Genomic DNA, 20,951 nt, shown 5'->3' on the forward strand with positions numbered 1-20,951 from the left:
AAACAAATTCAAACACCCTAATTGTTACCATGACGGACTAGATTAGTAGGTAGATATAATAGCCTCCATGTGGAGTACGATACCCGACTTACCTATACTATATTAGTTGAGCCGGTTGGTTTATTTTTGATAGGGTTGCGACAGCCGTGTCAGGCATTCTGGTCATTTTATGTCATTTTTGTCCGGAAACTGTGTGTTGGTACTATTAGTAGATCGGAGTAAATATTCTGCTACTGTTTACAAATTAATTTTTATGTTGGTACCATTCATAAAAAAAGGTCCTTATATTGGTAATGTTCATCACTTTACACTTATTTTTAACTTCAGTTATTTTTGAATTAATTGATTTTATGAGAATTTTTGAACATATTGATAATTATCTTCGCTTATTTTCCGTGCTTGAAATTATTTTAGACTTAATTTCGGTTCTTATAAGCTCAATTCAGGTCCATTGAATCAATTCAGTTCAGTTTATATTAGTTCTGTTCAACTGAGTACAACTTACCATTATCCTTATTATTCAATAAGTTAGTTAAAGAGTAAATTATCAAAAACTCCCTTTTAAAATACGCTTTTTAAAATTTACTCTCTTTTAAAAAAAAAGTTTAAAAATTACACCCAAAATATTGCAAAAATTTAAAAATTGCTCCCTAACCTATATTTTTGCATTTTTATGACAAAATGCCCCTCATTTTTTTATTTCTCATATGTTTATCGACCTCTATTACAACTCTAGCCACCTTTCTACCACCCAAGGACTCCACGGTAAACCACCACAATCCTCCACCCAAAATCCACCATCAGATTCGTTATATGAGAATAGAAACTTAGGGGCCTTTTTGTCATAAAAATGTAAAAATAGGGGTTTGGTAGCAATTTTTAATTTTTTGCATTATTCTGAGTGTAATTTAAAAAAAAAAATTAAAGGGAGTAAATTTTAAAAAGTGTATTTTAAAAGGGAGTAATTGATAATTACCCTTAATTAAATTCACTTCAGATGAGTTGAATGTATTATTATCCTTATATAAATAAAATAAAGAGGATGCTATAGAATTTCCTCAAAAAAATAGAGAGGATGCTATAGAATTCCCCAAAAAAACTCAGATCTCTTCACCAGTCACCCACCACCACCTCCCCCACCCCCTCCCGGTAGGGGTGGGCACCGGTCCAAAACCGGATCGGACTGGACCGGAACCGGAATCGACAAAATTCATGCACCGGGACCGGACCGGATTACAAAAATTCCGGACCGGGACCGGACCGGAAAAATTCCGGTCCAAGACCGGTTGGACCGGAATTACCCACTTTTTCAAATTCCGGTCCAAAAATTCCTGTCCATTGGACCGGATCGGACCGGTTGAACCGGATTGGACCGGAATAAAAATACAATTTTAAGAAAAAAAAAGGCAAATAACAATAATTCCGGGCATTCTGGTCCAAACCGGTCCGGACCGGACCAGACCGGAAACCGGAATCTTGGAAAATGGTGGACCGGAGATCGGATCGGAATTTTTAATTCCGGTCCACTAGATTCCGGTGCGGACCGGTCCATTTTTCCGGTGCGGACCGGATTATGCCCACCCCTACCTCCCGGCACCGGCAAACCCTCACGACTCCAAGCGTCGACCATCACATAAGCCGGCGGAACTTGTATAGACCGTTCGCAACCGCTGCTGGTATTGCCCCCAAACAGCCACCGTATATCCCTCTAAAACAACCACCGCAAACGCCCGAAAAGCTTCCTCACTGCGCCCTCGCCATAACGCCGAGTCGTCGACCTTTCTACGACTACCCTGCCACGCCAATTCGACGACCACCAACCACTATTTCAACAACCAAAAAAAACAAAACCCTAAGTCTCAAAATTCCCGTAAAAAAAAACAATTCATTCTATCGATTGTAAAATTGGTAGTAAAATTGTTGATAAAACGGTATAATTACTCGCCATATGTGCGAATTAAGATCCATAGTCGTCGAATTATTAAAGAATTGGTTAGGGTTTGTCGGTTTGAGAGGAGAAAAGGGGGCATTTTTTTTTTTGGGATGAGGGTAGGATTGGAATGATAAGAGTAAAATGTGCGGGATTAAGCAAACTTGTGTGCGGGATTTAGCAATTTCGAATACAAAATATAAGATAAGACACTTTTTTAGATCACAGAATTATCAGATTAACAAAAATCATTTATTACTTAAATAATTAATATTAAAATCATAGTATTAATAATAAAAACTAAGATTAACATGATATAATCCATTAATAATTTATTCAATCTTGCAGCATAATAATATACATGACAAAAATTAAAATTATTATGTTTGCCGCGAAAAAAATAATAATAAAGTTGTACAAATATTAATTAACAGGACACCTAACTTACAAATATTGAAAAATACTCTCTCCACTTATCTATGTTCACCCCATTTCATTTTGCACAAGAATTAAGGGTGTTGAATAAAGAATGAAAAAGTATTCATGAAGAAGCAAGTGGGGCTTGATTAGAGCTTGTAAACTGAAAGCTTAATAGAATTGTTAAGTTAATTAAGTACACTTCAAAGTTTTCATTTCCCTCCAAAATACAATGAGAGGGAAATTAAAAGTCTCATAAATGTTCCCCCCAAAAACCTTGGTTTCCTAAACTACATAATTTACAGTTTCTATGATTACAACTCAGTACAATAAGGCTACATAATTTACAACTTCTTCACTTCCATATTCTTCTTCTTTTTCATATTCTTCTTCTTCTCTATTCTTCTTCTCTTCTTCTTCTCTACCATAATCTGCACTTCAAAAAACCGTTAGTCACAAGTTGAATGAAAAAATATCATCAATAAAAAAGTTGTAATACGAGTAAAACAGAATACACTTACCAACATTAATCAAAAAATGCGTGGCCCAAATCTATCAAATGATGATAGACATAGAATATGATGCTATTTATTCGAGAATAGCAAGGATGACAAGCCAATAAGAGGTTCAATGAATTTTCTTGCAGCAAAATATCAAGTAGACAGGAAAAAATCTTTGAACTATGGAGGATTGTTAAACGTCAAAGAGAAAATGGTGATTCTTTGCAGCTGAATTTCAGAATTAAAGGTAAAAAAGGGAGGAAAACACTTGAAGTACCAATAGATAGAATATTAGCTACACCAACGGGAGAAAGGGGATCACTGCATGCATTTGGTGAAGCAATTAGTGTCTCAGCAACAACAATTTTCAATTGGGTTAAACAAGGTAAACTTCGAAGCCATACATCAGCATTGCACTCAAGTCTGACTGATGAGAACATGTTCAACATGTTGATATTTTCACTTTCAAAGTTAAGTTATGATAGGATATCAAACTCTTTGAAGTTTAAGGACATGGGAAATATAGTCCATATTGATGAGAAATGGTTCTATATCTCACAAGATGGAGCTAAGTTTTTTCTATTGAGTGAAGAAATTGATCCTTATAGACATTGTCAAAGCAAAAGTTTCATCACTAAAGTCATGTTTATGGCTGCAGTTTCAAGACCCATTTATGATGGAGATGGTAACCTTTTGTTTGATGGAAAAATAGGGATATTCCCATTTACTTTCCAGGATCCAGCTAAAAGGAGGTCAAAAAAACAGACCTGCTGAAACTCTTGAAACCAAATCAGTGGTTTCAATAAACAAACAAGTGACTAAGGATATGCTAATAAATAAGGTGATCCCAGCCATTCACAGTAAATGGCCAGCATCAATGAGCAAGGAAATCATCATCCAGCAAGACAATGCAAAGCCACATATAAAGGGTAATGACCTTGACTTTTTAATGGCAGCCAACTCAAATGGTTTCAACATTAGTTTGACACAACAACCACCAAATTCACCAGATCTCAATGTATTAGACTTGGGTTTTTTTAACTCAATACAGTCATTGCAAACAAAAAAGAGAGCAAGCACAGTTGATAAGTTGGTGTCCAATGTGTTGGAAGCTTGGGATGAAGAACCAGCACAATGCTTAAGTGATGTTTGGCTTAGTCTACAAGCATGTATGTTGGAGATTATTAAGCTAAAAGGACACAATAACTACAAGGTACCACATCTGAAGAAAAAAGCACAAAGATTGGCTGGAAACTTACCAAGAAATTTAGTTGCAGATGAAGCAATAGTTAGGGAATGTCTTACTCATTTACATGTAAATGGCAAGGATGCAAACTTAGATGAAATAAGTGTGCCTCTTGCCTTAACTCATCCCATTTAGATGAGTGTTTATAACTTAAACATTGCAAACATACAATGTTTAAGCCATAAACATCATTAGGGTTTGGATTTATTTTGTGCCAATAGACTATGTATTTTGTGATGAGCAATGTTTGAAATGAAAATGATTAAGCTCTCAAAACATTAAGCATTTTTATCACTGAGCTTTACGTCCACACAAGAAATGTTTCCTGAAGCCATATATACACAATATATGGTGGAATCAATTCTTATATGAATACAGAATGACAAGGAACCTCTCAAAGCATTAAGCTTTATTATCACTGAGCTTCATATTTATGCAGTGTTCAATTTAAATGTCAGATGAAAATTTTTCATTAAGCTTCATATTTATGCAATGAGACATCAACTCTCAGGCATAAGAATGGCCTCATCATTGAGCTGTGTCAAGTAATAAAGCCTACTTCACACACACACACACAATATTATGGTAGACCATGCTCGTAAAATAGAGTACTAGCATCATAATTAAGGCAACAAAGAAAGCTCTCAAACCATTAAGGAATATTCATCATAGAGCTCTAAACTGTATTTGACATAAATGAGCACACACACTCATTCAATTGTACAGCATGTGGTGGCTTAATTACTTGTAGTTATTGGCCACTTACCATTCAAGTGTCTTTAAAAACCTAACTGCTCTCAAAGCATTAAGCTATATCATCACTGAGCAAACTACTAACAGAAAATTCAGTCATTGTGAAGTGTCTCTAAAAACCTAACTGCTCTCAAAGCATTAAGCTATATCATCACTGAGAAAACCTAACAGCAGATAAAAATCAGCAGCATTATACAATATTGTTCAACTAAGATGATCAAAATAACAGAAAATTCAGTCATTGTAATTTACTCAACAGAAGCAAATTCAGTACCAATAGAAAATTCTACCAATTAAACCTAACAGCAGATAGAAATCAGCAGTATTATACAGTATTGTTCAACTAAGATGATCAAAATAACAGAAAATTCAGTCATTGTAATTTACTCAACAGAAGCAAATTCAGTACCAACATATCCTACCAATTAAACCTAACAGCAGATAAATCCCAGCAGCATTATATTGTTCAACTGAAATGATAAAAATAACAGTAAAAGGTATAGATTCAGAAGTATACCAATACCAGAGAATGAATTATGCTTAGCATTGAATCTAGCCACATAAGCTTCAAATTTTTTAGTGATTGTTGTTGAACATTCAATCCCCACATATTCAGGAGACCCAGTGCTAATTTGAGGGGTTTTAAGACGCTTATCCGCCATTCTTTTCAGATAAGCATTTAGGTACTTTGTACATGGTGAGTCAGGCTCACCACGCACACCACCGTGTTCATCAAACTCCGTCTCTTCAACAAAACTCCCTAAATCACCCGGATTTAAGGAGTTATGAGTAGGTGAATCAAACTCCGTCTCTTCAACCGGACTCCCTTTCCACCCCATTACCGTTCTCTTTTATCTCCTTCAAAGGCCCTTTCTGGTTCTCTTCCTTCAGGTATTCCTCTTCGTCCTCCTTCTTTCTCTTTCTCTCCTTTGCATGAAACAAAAAATAGAGTCACAACATTAAAAACTCTGTAAAAAATCCCAGAAATAATCAATTTTCAATTTTAAATTTTTATGGAGTATGGATCATCTACTTTTATAGATCTATGAAAAGAAATGTATAAATAGCATAATTTTTTAATTTTTACAAAAAATCGAAATAATGTAAATATTGCAGACAATGCAATTGATCTAAAAAAAAAGAAGGAAAAAGGTCACCTAACCTTGTTCTTATTTAGTGAATATTGCAGACAATGCAATTGATTAAGTGCTTCATTATATTGGATCTTGAACAACCCAGAAGGATCAACATCACAACCATCAAACCCATCCTCTGTATCTTGAACAATGTAACCATGAAGATCGGAATAATGTAAAAGAAGATTTTTATTCGACATTAATAAAGGAAAAATAGAGAAAAAAGCAGAAGAGCAAGTGAGGGAATGAGAAAACCAGAAAGCGGCGATGAGATTCAATGAAGAAGAAGAAGAAGATGCTGCATTGTGAAAGAGAGATAAGAGGGAGAGTTAGGGTTTTTTAGTGAGAGAAGGGAGGCAAGAGTTAGTTAAACAATGACGGAAGTTTCTAGAGATGAGAGTGTTAGGGTTTTAGGTGGGAAATTCATAAATGAGTTGGGTAATATGGAGGGAGTCATTAGGCTAATTAAGTTTGGGTTGGGTTAGTGTTAATGGGTTAGTGTATTAAGCAGAAAAATTAGGCCCATAAAACAATGGCACATCTTGTAATATCACAAGTTGGACAAGGACACTTTAGTCATTTACATTACTAAATAAGGAAAGAATAGAAATGGGGTGAAGATGGATAATTTGCCAAAAAAGGGAAGTGGGGTGAAAATAGGAAAGTGGAGGGAGTATCATATAGAAAGTTACTTTTTACCCTTGAATATTTCTACATATGACTTATTTGGTACCAAATCAGGACGAGACTCACGTGATAGTGGTCGAAGCGGCAACTAGAGTTGGCATAAAGGGCCGCGGGTTGGTGGGCGGCACGACCAGGCCCGGCCCGACCCGGCAAGAAAATCGAGGAAGCACGGGCACGACACGACTGGGCTTGAAATGGGCTCCGACGCGATTTTCTTCAAAAATCTGTGCCCAGGCCCGGCACGGCCCAGGCACTGTGGAGCTCGGCACGCACCAGGCACGGCGAGCCTGGCCCGGGCCGGCCCGAAGAATGGCCCGTTGACCATCATTTATTAAACAAAAAGTATATTAATACAGAGTATTTAATAAAATATATATTTAAATCATTAATCATCATTTATTAAACAAAAAGTATTAAAAATATAACAATTTTTTTTAAAATAAAAAAAAATATTAAAGCACATGGGCCGGCCCACGGACAAGGCACGAAAAGCCCATGGCCCAGGCACGGCCCGAGCACGAAAATGGTCGTGCCTTGAGCGGGCCGCGGCGTGGGTTTGGATCAGTGGGTCTGACACGACACGGCCCGAGAAGCCCAATATCCGTGCCTGGGCCGGGTCAATTTTGGGGAAATGCACGACAGGCCGGCCCAGAACGGCGCATTGCCTACTCTAGCGACAACTAATAGATTGATTCGATTAGTTTAATTTGTTAACAGCAATTCTCCTATAGGACCGTCTTATAGCATAAGACTGGTCCAATAGGAGAAAAGCCCAAGCAAAAACATTAATATATTCAGTTTTCGATTTTATTTTGATAACTTTATAATTTATAATGAAAACTAACATAGTTAATTATGTAAGTTATTAGTTTAAAATATTAGGTTATTAAAATAAAAGTATTATTTCATTTTCTATTAAGTATTTCTGTTGGGCTTTATGCTATTGGGTTAGTCTTACCTAGATATAGGTCTCATAGAACAATTTGTGATTTGTTAATGATGAAAACTGTTGTTAGAATGAAAACCTTCCCTTTTTCCCCCTAAATTATACAAGTACATATGTTAACTACGTTAATGATGAAAACCGTATTATATGTCGTTGGAATGAAAAACGTTTATTAAATTATACTGTCACGACATTCACATCTAGTAATGTTCATTTATATGAACCTGTATCCAATGACAGCGCCTGTTATTACAACCCGTGTATTTTTTGCACGGGTTTAAATCCTAGAATTTGAACTAATGAAAAAATGCTTGCAAAAAAGTTAAATAAAAAAAATCCCAATACATTTTCATTTAGCAAAACTACAATTAAAGAATCGCCTTAAAGCCACACTTTGTCACAAAGAAATTACAATAAGATCCGTTTTACAATATATTAACATAGAATCGGCCGATATAAAATTAACCGATTTCAAATTAATAAGTCTGACGAAGTATTTTTTTTATTTGTATCAAAAAAGTAATTGTAATTTTGATAGTTTTTTTTTTTTTTTGAGAATAATTGTAATTTGGATAGTTGATGTAGGTGGCAAATCCACAAAAGTGCATGAGCAAACTAAGCCAAAACCAGGAGAGTTTCTCGTGATTTGCATAGACTTCATCAATTTCCTCTGTACTCTTCTGTTTCCTCTGTACTACCAGGTGATCACAACCATACACATGTTCATTCAATTTAATAAACACAAATTTGTTCGTCACCATGATTAAACCCACTTAACAAATACAACGATCATTTTTTTGTTCACTATAAACCATTCAATAAATTTTGCGTAAAATCGTCTTATGTATAAGTCGATCTTACACCATATTTTATGTTAACCATTTAATTAAGATCTCATACGTATTAACAACGAATCCTCATTTTCTAAAGCTTATATTTTAATGTTTCCTGATTATGCACGTAAAATTCGTCACCTTTTCAGAAAGTAACCCTTCCCTAGTTGTGTTGAAAAGTCATCTGATTCTATTCTTGTTTAGATTCATTAGTTTACATTAAAATATTCACTAATTTCATCCTCCAAAAAATATTGGGAATTGAGATATTAATATTAATAAATTAATAATGTTGTGTAATCTACTGGAGTAGTTTATTTCTGGTAAATTGTTTAAAAAACACTTTATTTCTGTCTTCCATTAACACAATAACACTCCTTACACTTTCCAAAAAGCTTCTAAAAATAAGGGTAGCCATGGAAACTCATGTTGGAAGCTTTGAAATCAGCTACTTCCCCTGTAAGTTCTCATCAACCCACTTCCTGAAATTAAATTTCTTAATTACCCTTCTGTTGGATTTTGCATTTATTTCTTTATTTAAAAGTAATTATTGCTTTTTATAACGAGTATTTAGAGTAATATGATTATTTATTTGTTCTATTTAGTTTTCGCATATTTGGTTTTGTTGTTAGTCTGAAATATTGTTTTGTCTTGGATATATTCAGTGGCGGAATCAGGATTTATAGTTAGGGCCTTAGGGGGCGAACTAGTAATGCAATAATGTACTGTATATTTGTAAATTTGGAAGAAAGAAACAAACTTTTAGCTATAAAAGTTTCAAATTTTGATTGTTCGAGAAGGCGAGCGCTCCTGCTAGCTCCTCTTAGTTCCGCCACTGGATATAATCCGTGTATAATGTAGTAAGAGCTGATATGTGGAAAAGAAATCATCTTTGGCTTGTTTTGTTTTGTTTGTGCAGGTTAACTAAACAAGTTGTTTGATTTGTGGAAGTTGAACATTTTGTTGGAGCAGTTGGTGCATTGATTAGTTAGTGATTAAAAAAAAGTAATTTAAGCTATATAATTGATGGGCTGGTAAAGGTAGGTGGGATTTGTTAGCCTACTAGAGTGTAGAGTACATGTTATATTGGGTGATTGAAACTTGGATGAGCATCCCATTGTTGAAAATCATGGTTAAGATCATTGATTGTTTGTAATTTTAGGAGAAATAAGCAGCTTTCCATAAATTCGAAGTTGAAAGTTTGTATCATGTGGTAGTTTGTACGATATTGCCAAATTTAGTCGCGGTAGGGGATAAATCCTTTAATTCATTTGACCCTTTTCATTGCTTAAACTCTTGAGCAATCTTGTTTTGCCTAATAAATCTAGCATTCCTTGAGCTAAGAGATCTATTTTGCCACTCACGAAAATGGTAGCTTGAAGGGTTTATCTCTTGTTGTGTTGTTAGTAATGGCATGGTGATTTCTTGAGCCTTTGGGAGTAGATGATTTGGTTGTGCAAAGAACATAGCTATGTCGGAAAAGACCTTGAGATCGTCAAGGCTGATTTTAAGTGTAACGGGGTTGTCGATGTTGTTCCTCGTGTTGTCATCATTCTTTCTTTTCCACTCAGTCATTAACCCTTTCATGCCATCGTCGGTTTTTAAGTTCATTGTAGTTGGTGATGATAATGTCTATATCAAACCCGAGGAAAATGGTGAATCAGTTGAGCGTCTTGTTATACCAATAGCACCGTCAATAAAAGACACTCATGAGACCAAAGATGACATAGTTGAGGCTTTTGGTGATACCGACTTAAATGAGAGAGCACCTACCGTTTGTGACAAAAATAAAGCTCTGCTCAGAGTATACATGTATGATATGCCTCCTGAATTTCATTTTGGGTTACTAGAGTGGAAGGCGGGTTCCAATAGAATATGGCCTGACGTTAGTAACCCTAGTCAGGTTCCAAGGTATCCCGGTGGCTTGAATTTGCAGCATAGTATAGAATATTGGCTCACTCTTGATCTTCTGTCATCTAACATTAAGGAAATAGTTAGGCCTTGTAGTGTAATTAGAGTGGAAAAACCAAGTGAAGCCGATTTTATCTTTGTCCCATTTTTTGCATCCTTGAGTTACAATCGACATTCCAAGGTTCACGGTAAAGAGAAGGTTAGCCTCAATAGAAAATTACAGAATAAGCTGGTTGAGTACTTGATGAGGCGTCCCGAGTGGAGGAAGTCTGGAGGAACTGACCATGTTATAGTTGCACATCATCCGAATAGCATGTTGTATGCTAGAAGGAAGTTAGGGTCTGCCCGTTTTGTGCTTGCCGATTTTGGGAGATATGTGGCTAAGACTGCTAATCCTGAAAAGGATATAATTGCCCCTTACAAACATGTTGTGAAGCCCATCAGCAATAACAGTTCAGCACCATTTGAGGGACGTCCTACGTTAATCTATTTCCAAGGAGCAATATATCGGAAAGATGTGAGTAATCTCAATTATTTGCTGGTATTAAGCTTGTTATGCATCTATGTCATAAACTACATATGTTTTCTTGCTGGATATTGTACTTTATTTGGGAAATAGTCGTCCAGAATTAGGAACTGATAGTTTTCAGGTTGTGGAAATTTGTTGATTTTGAGGGGGAGGGGAGATGGCTTATATGGAAAAAGTTTCTTCTAATACGACCTCTTTTAACTTCGTAAACAGAGTCCGTGTGGGCTAAAAGTGAATTATGTCATCTTATAAAGGATTGAAATCTGCGTATGTCAGTCACGTCATTTTAGTTCTTCCTTTACACCCAAAAAATGTCTCCAATATCTGTTTAAGCTAGAAGTTTTTTAATTATGCCATGATATTTGTGATTTTGTTTGCATGTCGAATGCATTTAGTAATTGTGCATTTTTGCATAGGGAGGAGCAATTCGCCAAGAACTGTATTATCTTCTAAAGGACGAGAGTGACGTGCACTTTACATTTGGAAGTGCACAAAGAAGTGGGGTCCGTCAAGCGAGCCAAGGGATGGGATCGTCCAAATTTTGCTTAAACATAGCCGGAGACACCCCATCTTCCAACCGTCTTTTTGATGCAATTGTCAGCCATTGTGTTCCTGTCATCATCAGTGATGACATTGAACTTCCGTACGAGGATGTCCTAGACTACTCGAGATTTAGCGTGTTTGTCTGGGCATCAGATGCTATTAAACCAGGATTCTTGCTGAATCTTCTTCGGGGAATCCCAAGGGACGAGTGGACAATGATGTGGATGAGGCTCAAAGAAGTTGCCCATCATTTCGAGTACCAGTATCCCTCTCAGCCTAGTGATGCTGTTGATATGATTTGGCAGGCATTAGCACGCAAGAAATATACTTCCAACGTGAACCGTACTGAGAGGGGATATCGAATGCCCTAGATGTTCTCGCCTCATCCCTCAGATAAGTCTTTGACTCTTGGCTTTTTAGTGTAACGTAGAGAAATGTAGACCACAAATTCACAACCATTGTTATTAATATAGTTTTGCTGGTTTGTCATGTTTAGCATGCCATTACTGATTGCCGTGTGTTTATAAGTTTTTTCGCTCTTTTAATTTGAGTTTTTATCGAGAGGTAAGGTGGTTATTGATATAGTTTCACAGGTTTTTCATATTTAACATGTTATAATCAATCGCAGTTTTTTTTTCTGTCCCTTTTTTTTGTAAGGTCGCGTGCATCTCGCTTAAATACTTTGATGCTGTAGCTTCATCAAAAAGGGTTGTGGTGGGGACTGAGTAGGTGCAACTCTGGTTTACGATAGTAAATAAAGCCACCACTGGTTGGGAATTGGTTATAAGACGACCCTGAGAAGGTTAGATGTAGGCAGTATAGTGATCCATCATTTTAGCGAGATAAAGTCCTTGCAAAGGAAATGTTTATAGAGGTTCTGTTGTACAGGTAACTATAGGTCAGATGCTAGTTAGCTCATAAGTGATTGATGTGTGGTTCTCATGACGTGTTTGAAAACTGACGAAGTCTAAACCGTCTTCATGGTTCCCTTTACACACAAAAAAAAAAAGTCGAGGAAGTACTAAAAAGTTACACCAGGAAATTTCATATGTTATACACTTATACCAAGTCTACTCTATTACAATGAGGATCTACGACGATTTAGAGGGGTTTTAGTCTCGAATATGAATTCTTAGCATAGTTTGGAAACAAATTTAAGCCTTCAAAACCAGCCCCATATGAAAGAAACCGACCTCGGAACAAACAACAAACAATTTAGACCTATAATTCTTAAACTGCTCTCTTTTACACCTAAAACTGCATGTATAAGTATGACCTACCTTTGTCTTTGCCAAAAATGTGAGCTCCCCATTTCAGAGGAATGCAGTCCTTGTTTACATATCAACACCTATTATGGATTGGGTCCGAACCCCTTGGAACCCGTCTTTTGCTTGATTGATCAGGGTTGAACACCCTCAAATGATGTCTTGTGGGTGTTGGTAGAGGTGCAGGTGCTGGACTATGCGAGTGAATTAGATCATCGACAGGAACCCGTAGGAGAATCCTCGTTCCTCTTAAGGCAAGGTCTATACTATTTAACCCATTTACCTTATGAGATTGTATAGCAACTAGAAATGCAAGACAAGATAATAAGATTATGAACACTTTATGAATGAAACAACCCATTTACCGAAATCGGGTGGGATTTTGTAGTACAATATTAGGTTCTAAGATCAAGATGATGTGTGTTATATATATGGTTATGTGATGAAGAAGCCTTATAAATTGGAAGAATAAAGCAAAAGAAAGAGGGACCTAAAACATGTAGAGAAGTTAGTAAGATTCACTTCTCTAATTATAAGATGCCTTAGGTAGAGGATATATATAAGGATGTTGTTTTCTTTAGTAGAAGGATCTATGAAGTTTGAACAAAAAGGTAAGTTGGGACACATTACCCTTTGGAAGCCAAGTATCTTTTCAATTGTTCCCTACATTCCTATCATTTGTGATTTATTTCCCTTTTAGACCAAGCAAGGACTAGTCATATCATCGTCCCATGCTTCATACATCTCGTCTCGTCTTACACGGAAATTAAACAAAGTAACGGAGAAAGCTCTGAGGCAATGGTGGAGCAAGGGGGGGCTAGCAGGGGCACTCTTTCCCGCTGAAAAATGAAAATTTTGAAATTTTTAGTTAAATTTTGAACAAGTTTCACTTGTGATATTACTTGTTCGCCCTTGCTAAAATTTCACGCCCACCTAACTGCAAATCTTGGCTCCGTACTGCTGTAAGGTAAACGGTGTTTATTCATCCAAGTTCGACCTAAACGCGGTCAAGATAATCTTCCTTCGTTTAGTTCGATTCCTCCGACTTGTTAGGTTTTCCTAAGAAAATCGGAACTAGTTAATCCTTAACCAGAAGGAATGTTTGGTTTGATAAAGAAATCATTTTTACGACTTGTAAACAACGACAGCAGGCGATGTTATTTTCGATAAACAGGCTAGTTAACTGGTAGATGCAAAGCGAGCATATCTAATCTAGTTGCTACAGGGACAAGGAATCCATACTAAAGTAGAAATATGTTGAGAGGCTTCTTATTCTAGTTCCTTAAAAAAAGATGGTATGGTCCAACACAAAAAAAAAATGCTTCCACTGGCCAAAACATTGCTTTAACTGTTAAATCAAAAGATTCAAATATGAGTTGTTGCTATCAAAAGATCGTACCTTTGGACCTCAACCCTTCAATTTTGAACGCCTAGTAGACCTATAAACATAACAAGACAAAAAATAGAGGCCGATGAGTGCCGATTTCTCGGTTTCATATTCGTGTTTCATTAATTACTTGCTTAATACTCGTATAATTTACGTATTTTTTTAACGATTAAGAATATGTTAGAAAGATAAACAGTGAGACACAAGATATGAGTGAAAATGGGACAGCTTATCTGCACTTGTTTCTTAAATGCTTGTCGTCAAATGTACGACTCAACTATTTAAAGAAAAAGGCTCCATAATTTCGACTTTAATGAAATACTTCCTCCATTCAACTCCACACTACCACTTTCATTTTTCTACACTATTCACAAATAAACATTCAATTTCAATTTTCTCTCAATACATAAGTGGAAATATATTCATGTGGGATCTTATTTGATTCGTTTTTACGATTGCTTTAAAAATAGCTAACTTTTATAATTTTTGCAAATACGTAGCTAACGATATTTACCGCGTAAAACACGTGTTGGCAAACGTGATAAAGTAAAGTGGTAGAGTGGAGTTGAATGGAGGAAGTATATCCAAACATCATAACCATATGTAACTATCTTATACAAGAGTCTTGACCCAAATACGGAAGTTAACATGAATAGATCGAGTGAGGACTGAGGACACCGCGGATCCTGGCCATCAAAGACGGGATACTGTATTTTCTACAACTGGAATTTAAATCTAAATCTAGAGATGACAATAGACATGAACTTGTTGAACCGCGGTGAAAATATAACGTATAATTTTTTTTCAAAACTGAATATGCAACGTACTCCGTATAAATTAAGAGATGACAATAGACATGAACATGTTGAACCTCGGTGAAGATACGACATATACATTTTTTTTTTTTGAAACTGAAAAATTATGCAACAGAATTGAAAGGAAATATTAGAATTTTACAAGTTGGAGTGTAAATCGGTACAAGTTTAGCTCCAGTGCTAAGCAGGATAATTGGCCACCTAGCGTCGGTCTCATAATCGTTTTATGTACAAAGAAATTTCGAGCTGAAGGTAAGGGCAGTTCTTCAAGGAATAAATAACTCTGAAGGTACAACGAATGCCCAGAAAATGGCATTTGTTTTCGCATCAACCGACAGCTTTACAAAAACCTTACAATTGGTATCGGTAAAACTCCGAACATGGAGCTTTTAATCATCTTGAAGCAATTTCAGATATGGGAATTATTCATGTGACTCGGGATGGGGATCAATTGGCGGAGTAGGGGCTATTGTGAAGTGGACACCCCGATGTTGTCCTGCCTGTATCATGTATGCAACTTCGCTTGCTGCCAGTGCTGCTGCTTCCTGAGTGTTTATAGTACATAGAAAAGAGAATGAGGGTCATAACACAGCAAGGAAAAAATAATGCCTCGAAACAATTAAATAGACTGCATTCTCAAGAATCTCGATGTTATCAATCGGTACATTTGAAACGGCATTGACTACATTTGTAGTACGGCCTCAATACTCAAAAAAACTGAAACCGCTATTTAACAACCCCTTCATCCCATATTCCCGTTTATATTGTCCTCAATTGGAACGCGATAACAAGTTAATTAGGGCCTAAGATGTGGAAGTGCTGGATAAATAAAGCTCGACCTCTAGAGTCTAGACGATGAGAAAGGTGGTGTTGCAGGGGTCCAAACATTTTGGAAGGACGGCAAAATAAAGAGCTATCAATGTAAAAAGAGCAAAAAGAAGGGAGTCATGAAATAAAAGATGGAGGGGAAGAAAGAAATAAAGACCACAAAAAAAGGAGAAGGAAAATAAGAAACAAGACTAGACTAGAAACAGCAAAAGGCCACAGTATAAGCTGCTGAAATTGGGACGGATCATATCGTTTTACCATGGCAATTTCCTCGTCGTTTCAAAAAACCTAAATCAGCCAAGTCTTGCAAGTCTATACGTTCTTTCCATTCTAAAAATTTGGTTTATGGGAAGAAAGCTTTTAGACGGAAGACCGTATCTACATCTTCAGTTTTATTTATTTGTTTTACTTTCTGTAAAGGGAGCCACAAGAGCAGTTCAATGCTGACGGATTTTCAAACCCATGTCATGACTCATGCGTACCAGTGAACCACCTTGGATGAATTTACCAACTAAACTAGTGAAGATCCTCATCTACATTTTCATTTTAGAGTATGATGGAAAATACACAGGAAAGGGGAGGTGTGCAGAATACGGAATAGTTTTCATTAACAAAGTGACAAACCTGTCTCTGTCTGCGGCGTTGCAGTATACTGATAGCCCATGCCATTATGTAGCATGGAAGAAGAAAACCAGCGGCCCGAAGCAAGAAAAGCTGCCAAGAAACCATCAGTTAATAATGTCGCCAAAAGAGTAGAAGAGGTATACGGAAGCATATTCTATTAATACAAATACTGTATCACTTGAGACTTACGGAGAAGAAAGTAGAGACATCATCATCCTCTTCATCAGGATCCGTGACATAGAGAGCATGCCTCAACAGGAACAAAGCCATTAACTGCCAAAGACATGACCATTAGACCAGAACATGAATAAAAGATACAATTTGCTTCACTGAGCCATATGTTTAAGCTTTAAACAAGAAACCCATTGCGGAGGAATTGGTCTTACTACTTATGATTATGTTTTGGTATCATGATTCATGCAGATGGTAAAAAAGAGCGCACGAATAGGTAATTTCTAAAATCTATTTTTCAGTCAATCAATCAAGACGGAAAAATTAGGAAATGGACTGCAAAAAGACACACATGAAAAGTATTGGACTCGCTAAGGCACAAATTTAGTGATACGGAAAAACCTCTCCAGAAATGATAAAATGGGGAGCAGGACACCTCTTCAAATCCTACGAGTATTTAATTTTATATCTGAAATGCAAGGATTTTTGTTTTTAAGTGAAAACAAACAGGAGTTTGGAAATAGAACTTAATATACTTAACCACTCTAAATGCTTCACACAAAAGTCTATTCCTCTACTTTTTGGCATGCGCGCCTCCATTTCTGTTTCTGTTAGGAGAAGTGTCGGATTGACAAGTGTTTAGACATTTCATATCCATATCCTTTTTAACGTCGGACACATGTATGACCCCAAACTGAAGAGTCTATAGTAACATAGTTTAGAGGCCCATCCACAGATTAAGTAAAGAGACCAAACTGTTGGAAGCTTTTACGTATTTAAGGACTGTCTTATTTTTTGAAGTGTAATTTCTTTATTTACATTTTTGCGAAATGTAAACAATTTGGAGGGGGGGAAATTTAAACTGAATCTAGAACACCCCATCTTATGTCTCATGTACAGTTTAAGAATGCTAGCAAACACACAAAAAGTATTAAACATTTAAAAAAGAAAGGTGACAGGATTCAAACTAAGAGTACATGACAGAGCCAACTTACAATAAGGGCAGCAGAACGACAAAATGCTGCTCCGTTGGCATTCGTATCAGCATACTCATCGTATTCCGCTTCCAATAAACGTCTTTCAGCTGCCGCCATGGCCAAAAGACGTGGATCATTCAAGTCTAATGGTGTACCAGAAACTGTCCACTGACTGTTGTCACCAACAAACAAGAGATTGAGTATAAGAATATAAAAACATGCAAATATTGCTAATTTAATTCCGAAAAAGTATAAAATATGGATGACACTGGGCGAAATTGTAACAGAAGACAGAATAAGAGAGATACTTAGGTTAAAAAAAACACAAAGATCACCTGATATCTATGGCCGTCTCATCAGCCGGTGGAGGAGGTGGTGCAGTATACCCAGGTTGGTAAGGCTACATACCAAACAAAAAAAACACAAGACAGAATGAAACATGAGTAATAGCATAACTAAATATATCCGAGTTTTGATACAATGTATATAATGAATGAGCTAAACAAGTAGCAAAGCCACAGGCACTACACATTAGGCCTCCAACAGAAAGGATTGACTTATTTTACATAACAGCAAACTACAGACCATTTACGCCTATTCAATTAAATCAATTACCAAAAGGTCACGCCAACCTTAACCTTGTATTTTGTTTATCCGTTCAGCTATTTATTACCCCGGGTTTGAGTTGCTAATACATGAAAAAAAATGAAATATTCGGTGGCTTAATAATTTTCTATATAAAGTATCAGAAAGAAATATCAATCTCTAATCAGATAAAGGGGACTTAATCCTATGCCACAAAGCCAACAATGCAACAAAAAAGACATATACAGCCAAAGCACACAGCCATAACAAGAAACCCATTAACAAAGTCATAACATTCAGAATCTTGACAAAACCATAAAAATGTACCTGATTACATATCTCGCAGATAGTGTCTCCTTTCTCATTGCACCACTTTTGAACACATTTCCTGTGAGCATACTGAAAACAAGCAAAACCGCAAAAGCATTAGCCAACGTAAAAGCTAACATAAGATAGGGAAATAGATGAGCACCAAGTACCTACAAACAACTAAGTATGAATGAAACTAAAGTACATGTCATCCTATTTTAAACACCTGATCTGATCCTAAGTAGCCATGAAAACACTCAGATTAATTTTCTACGCTACGCACCAACCTTCCAGATACAGAGATCAAGCAACTCATCAGACGATCAGAGACGAGAGGCATTATCCATCACAGTTAGCATATGAAGAATACATAGCATTGAGCTCCCTTTCATACAAGATCAACATTTTCCATTGTTTTTTTTTTTTTTATCATTATCCTATAATAATGGCCCTCCATCCACGCAAGCCATTTAAAGCATACTAGTTTGTTCTCAAAGGTTTAATATGCGGCATTTGCATTTGGCTCTCAAATTAAACTCTGAAAGACATCCACAAAATTTCCTATAAAGGCCTACAAGGGAAATGACACTATTACAGTACCTTCAAACTGCCATTGCAAGTGCAGGGGGTCTCCAAGTTCTTAATGCTATCTTCCTCTTGACAAATCCGGCATTCCAATTGAAGGAGTGGCTCTTCTTCGCCTAGCCCACAATCTTCTCCCGAATCATCATTTTCAGCTGAACCAGACGATTCAGCAGCGTTGCTATCGCCTGAAGGTCGTGCAACCTGAGACTCTCTCACGGGTTGCATAGTGTTGGGTGTAATCAGTTGGTCCACGCGCACAACCAGATGATCACTCATTTCCTCTTGCAAATACAAGCTGTTGGCTTAACAAAAAATTTAATCAAGGTCAGAGAAATAAACATCACAAATTCTTCTATAAGGTGGGCTTACACTAAATTAGTGTAAAACCGATTACATTATAGCTAAACACCTTCCCATAACTTCTCTTATTAGCTACCCCTGTTTCAGAAAGGGGTATATATGACTTTAATGGATGGTTTTACACTTTTTCGCTAATTAAGCATCCAAATGTTGGGGCTTAGACTCTTAGGTATGATAAAGAGCCAATTCACTAACCCACCTTGATAAATTGCATAACTCTACAAAAATTAGAGTTGACTACACTAAATTTGCATCAAATTAATGAAAAATCAACCAATTCCAGTTGACACCTCCAATTAAAGCATTCATAAGCCCAAATTATAGAGTAAGACGGTCCAGTTCTGTAAAAAAACACATTTGTTGCTAATAAATGAGTTGTCATTTTTACACAATGGGATCGTTTCACAGTGTGAGACGGTCTCACACAATAGTTACTGATTCATAAGTTCCTTATTTAGGCATCAGAACAGATTAAATTATTGAAAGTTTCACACTTTCTACCAAATTCAACCCACAAGATTAAAAGAACCAGTTCCCTCAAAAAAAAAAAAAAAGATTAAAAGAACCAGATCTAACATGATCAAATCCCAGCAACTCAATTAAAGAACTGCTAAATTAAATAGCATTTCATCAGAAATCCCCAAATTTCTCCCAACAGTGTCAAATCATAAATGGCATTCTTTTGAACCAATTTTTTTTTGACAAAATCAAAATCCTCAAACAAATTGGTAATCCACCCAAATACCCAAATGGAATAATAAGCATCAAACCCATGAAAAAAAAACACAAATCTTTGGACTTAAAAAATACCCAATTCTCAATCACATTGAACAAATCTAAAACCCTAGAAAATCAAAGAACCGAACAATTAATTAATACAACAAATAACAAAAACCCATCAAACAAAATCATCATAAAATGATGTTAAAGATCAAAACTTTACCTTTGATTAATTGTTAAAAATGGGTTGAATTATTTGATTGATGTGTAAAATGGATTGAAAATGAAATGATAATATAGAAAGGGTAGGTTCAATAATTAGGAGCTTTATTTTATAAATTAAGGAGGTTTGGTATAGAGTTGTTTGTTGTATGAATTTGACTTGAGAAATTGAATCAATCAATTAATCATATAAAGGGGGGTGGCTTTTGGATTTTGTAACAAGTGACGTATTTCGGACATCTAACGGTCGTTGTAAGTTAGTACTCCGTATTTGCTCATAATGCCAAGTATTCCAAAATTTGGGTAATAAATTATCGAAAGTCGGATTTACTACGTCATCGTATGTTATATTTCCTTCATTTTTTTTTTTTTCATTTACATCATTGTGGTGTTTAAGATGAAACTCTAACCGTATTTTCCAACATTTATATGTTATATTTTTTTCAGCGAAAAAAAAAATAATATGCAAAAGATACTTGAGTGGTTTTTAGCAAAAAAAAAAAAAAAAAATTATTACTCCCACTAATCCAATCCAAGTAATGTACCCAACTATTTTTTGGGTGGTCTTCGAGGCAGCACTTTAAGCGTATTTTTTTTTATACATAAAATAAACAAATGAATGTGTAATTTATAAGTAGTACGATATTTGAAAAATGAAGTTTAACAATTACC

The 20,951-nt window shown here is 36.1% G+C and overlaps 2 protein-coding genes across 3 annotated transcripts; one reads left to right on the top strand and one right to left on the bottom strand.

Annotated features, from left to right (window-relative positions):
• Positions 1–8,243: 8,243 nt before the first annotated feature.
• LOC141653222 (putative arabinosyltransferase ARAD1) lies at positions 8,244–11,935 on the top strand. The gene is made up of 3 exons (XM_074460912.1): positions 8,244–8,907; positions 9,368–10,876; positions 11,305–11,935. The coding sequence occupies exons 2-3, from the start codon at positions 9,920–9,922 to the stop codon at positions 11,800–11,802; spliced, it is 1,455 nt and encodes a 484-aa protein (XP_074317013.1). The 5' UTR covers positions 8,244–8,907; positions 9,368–9,919; the 3' UTR covers positions 11,803–11,935.
• A 2,977-nt stretch (positions 11,936–14,912) lies between these two features.
• Positions 14,913–20,531, bottom strand: LOC141653227 (uncharacterized). Of its 2 annotated transcripts, none has more exons than XM_074460916.1 (8): positions 20,281–20,531; positions 18,993–19,272; positions 18,411–18,482; positions 17,834–17,898; positions 17,517–17,670; positions 16,540–16,623; positions 16,351–16,440; positions 14,913–15,443 (listed from the first exon to the last, which is right to left on the bottom strand). In XM_074460916.1, exons 2-8 carry the CDS (start codon positions 19,251–19,253, stop codon positions 15,321–15,323), a joined length of 849 nt encoding a protein of 282 aa, XP_074317017.1. In that variant the 5' UTR covers positions 19,254–19,272; positions 20,281–20,531; the 3' UTR covers positions 14,913–15,320. The 2 variants fall into 2 exon arrangements, with proteins under 2 accessions (XP_074317017.1, XP_074317016.1); XM_074460915.1 differs by having other exon boundaries at positions 18,993–19,279; positions 20,281–20,508.
• Positions 20,532–20,951: the final 420 nt, after the last annotated feature.

This window comes from Silene latifolia, chromosome 4 (genome assembly GCF_048544455.1).
Source record: "Silene latifolia isolate original U9 population chromosome 4, ASM4854445v1, whole genome shotgun sequence".
NCBI lineage: Eukaryota > Viridiplantae > Streptophyta > Magnoliopsida > Caryophyllales > Caryophyllaceae > Silene > Silene latifolia.

Bases quoted from the DNA above. Each gene is read 5' to 3' on its own strand.
- LOC141653222 (XM_074460912.1), top strand. From the start codon at position 9,920: ATGTCGGAAAAGACCTTGAGATCGTCAAGGCTGATTTTAAGTGTAACG. The intron at 10,877-11,304 runs GTGAGTAATCTC...ATTTTTGCATAG, and splicing joins GAGCAATATATCGGAAAGAT to GGAGGAGCAATTCGCCAAGA.
- LOC141653227 (XM_074460916.1), bottom strand. From the start codon at position 19,253: ATGAGTGATCATCTGGTTGTGCGCGTGGACCAACTGATTACACCCAAC. The intron at 16,441-16,539 runs GTAAGTCTCAAG...GTTTCTTGGCAG, and splicing joins ATGTCTCTACTTTCTTCTCC to CTTTTCTTGCTTCGGGCCGC. The intron at 15,444-16,350 runs GTTTGTCACTTT...ATAAACACTCAG, and splicing joins AACGCCGCAGACAGAGACAG to GAAGCAGCAGCACTGGCAGC.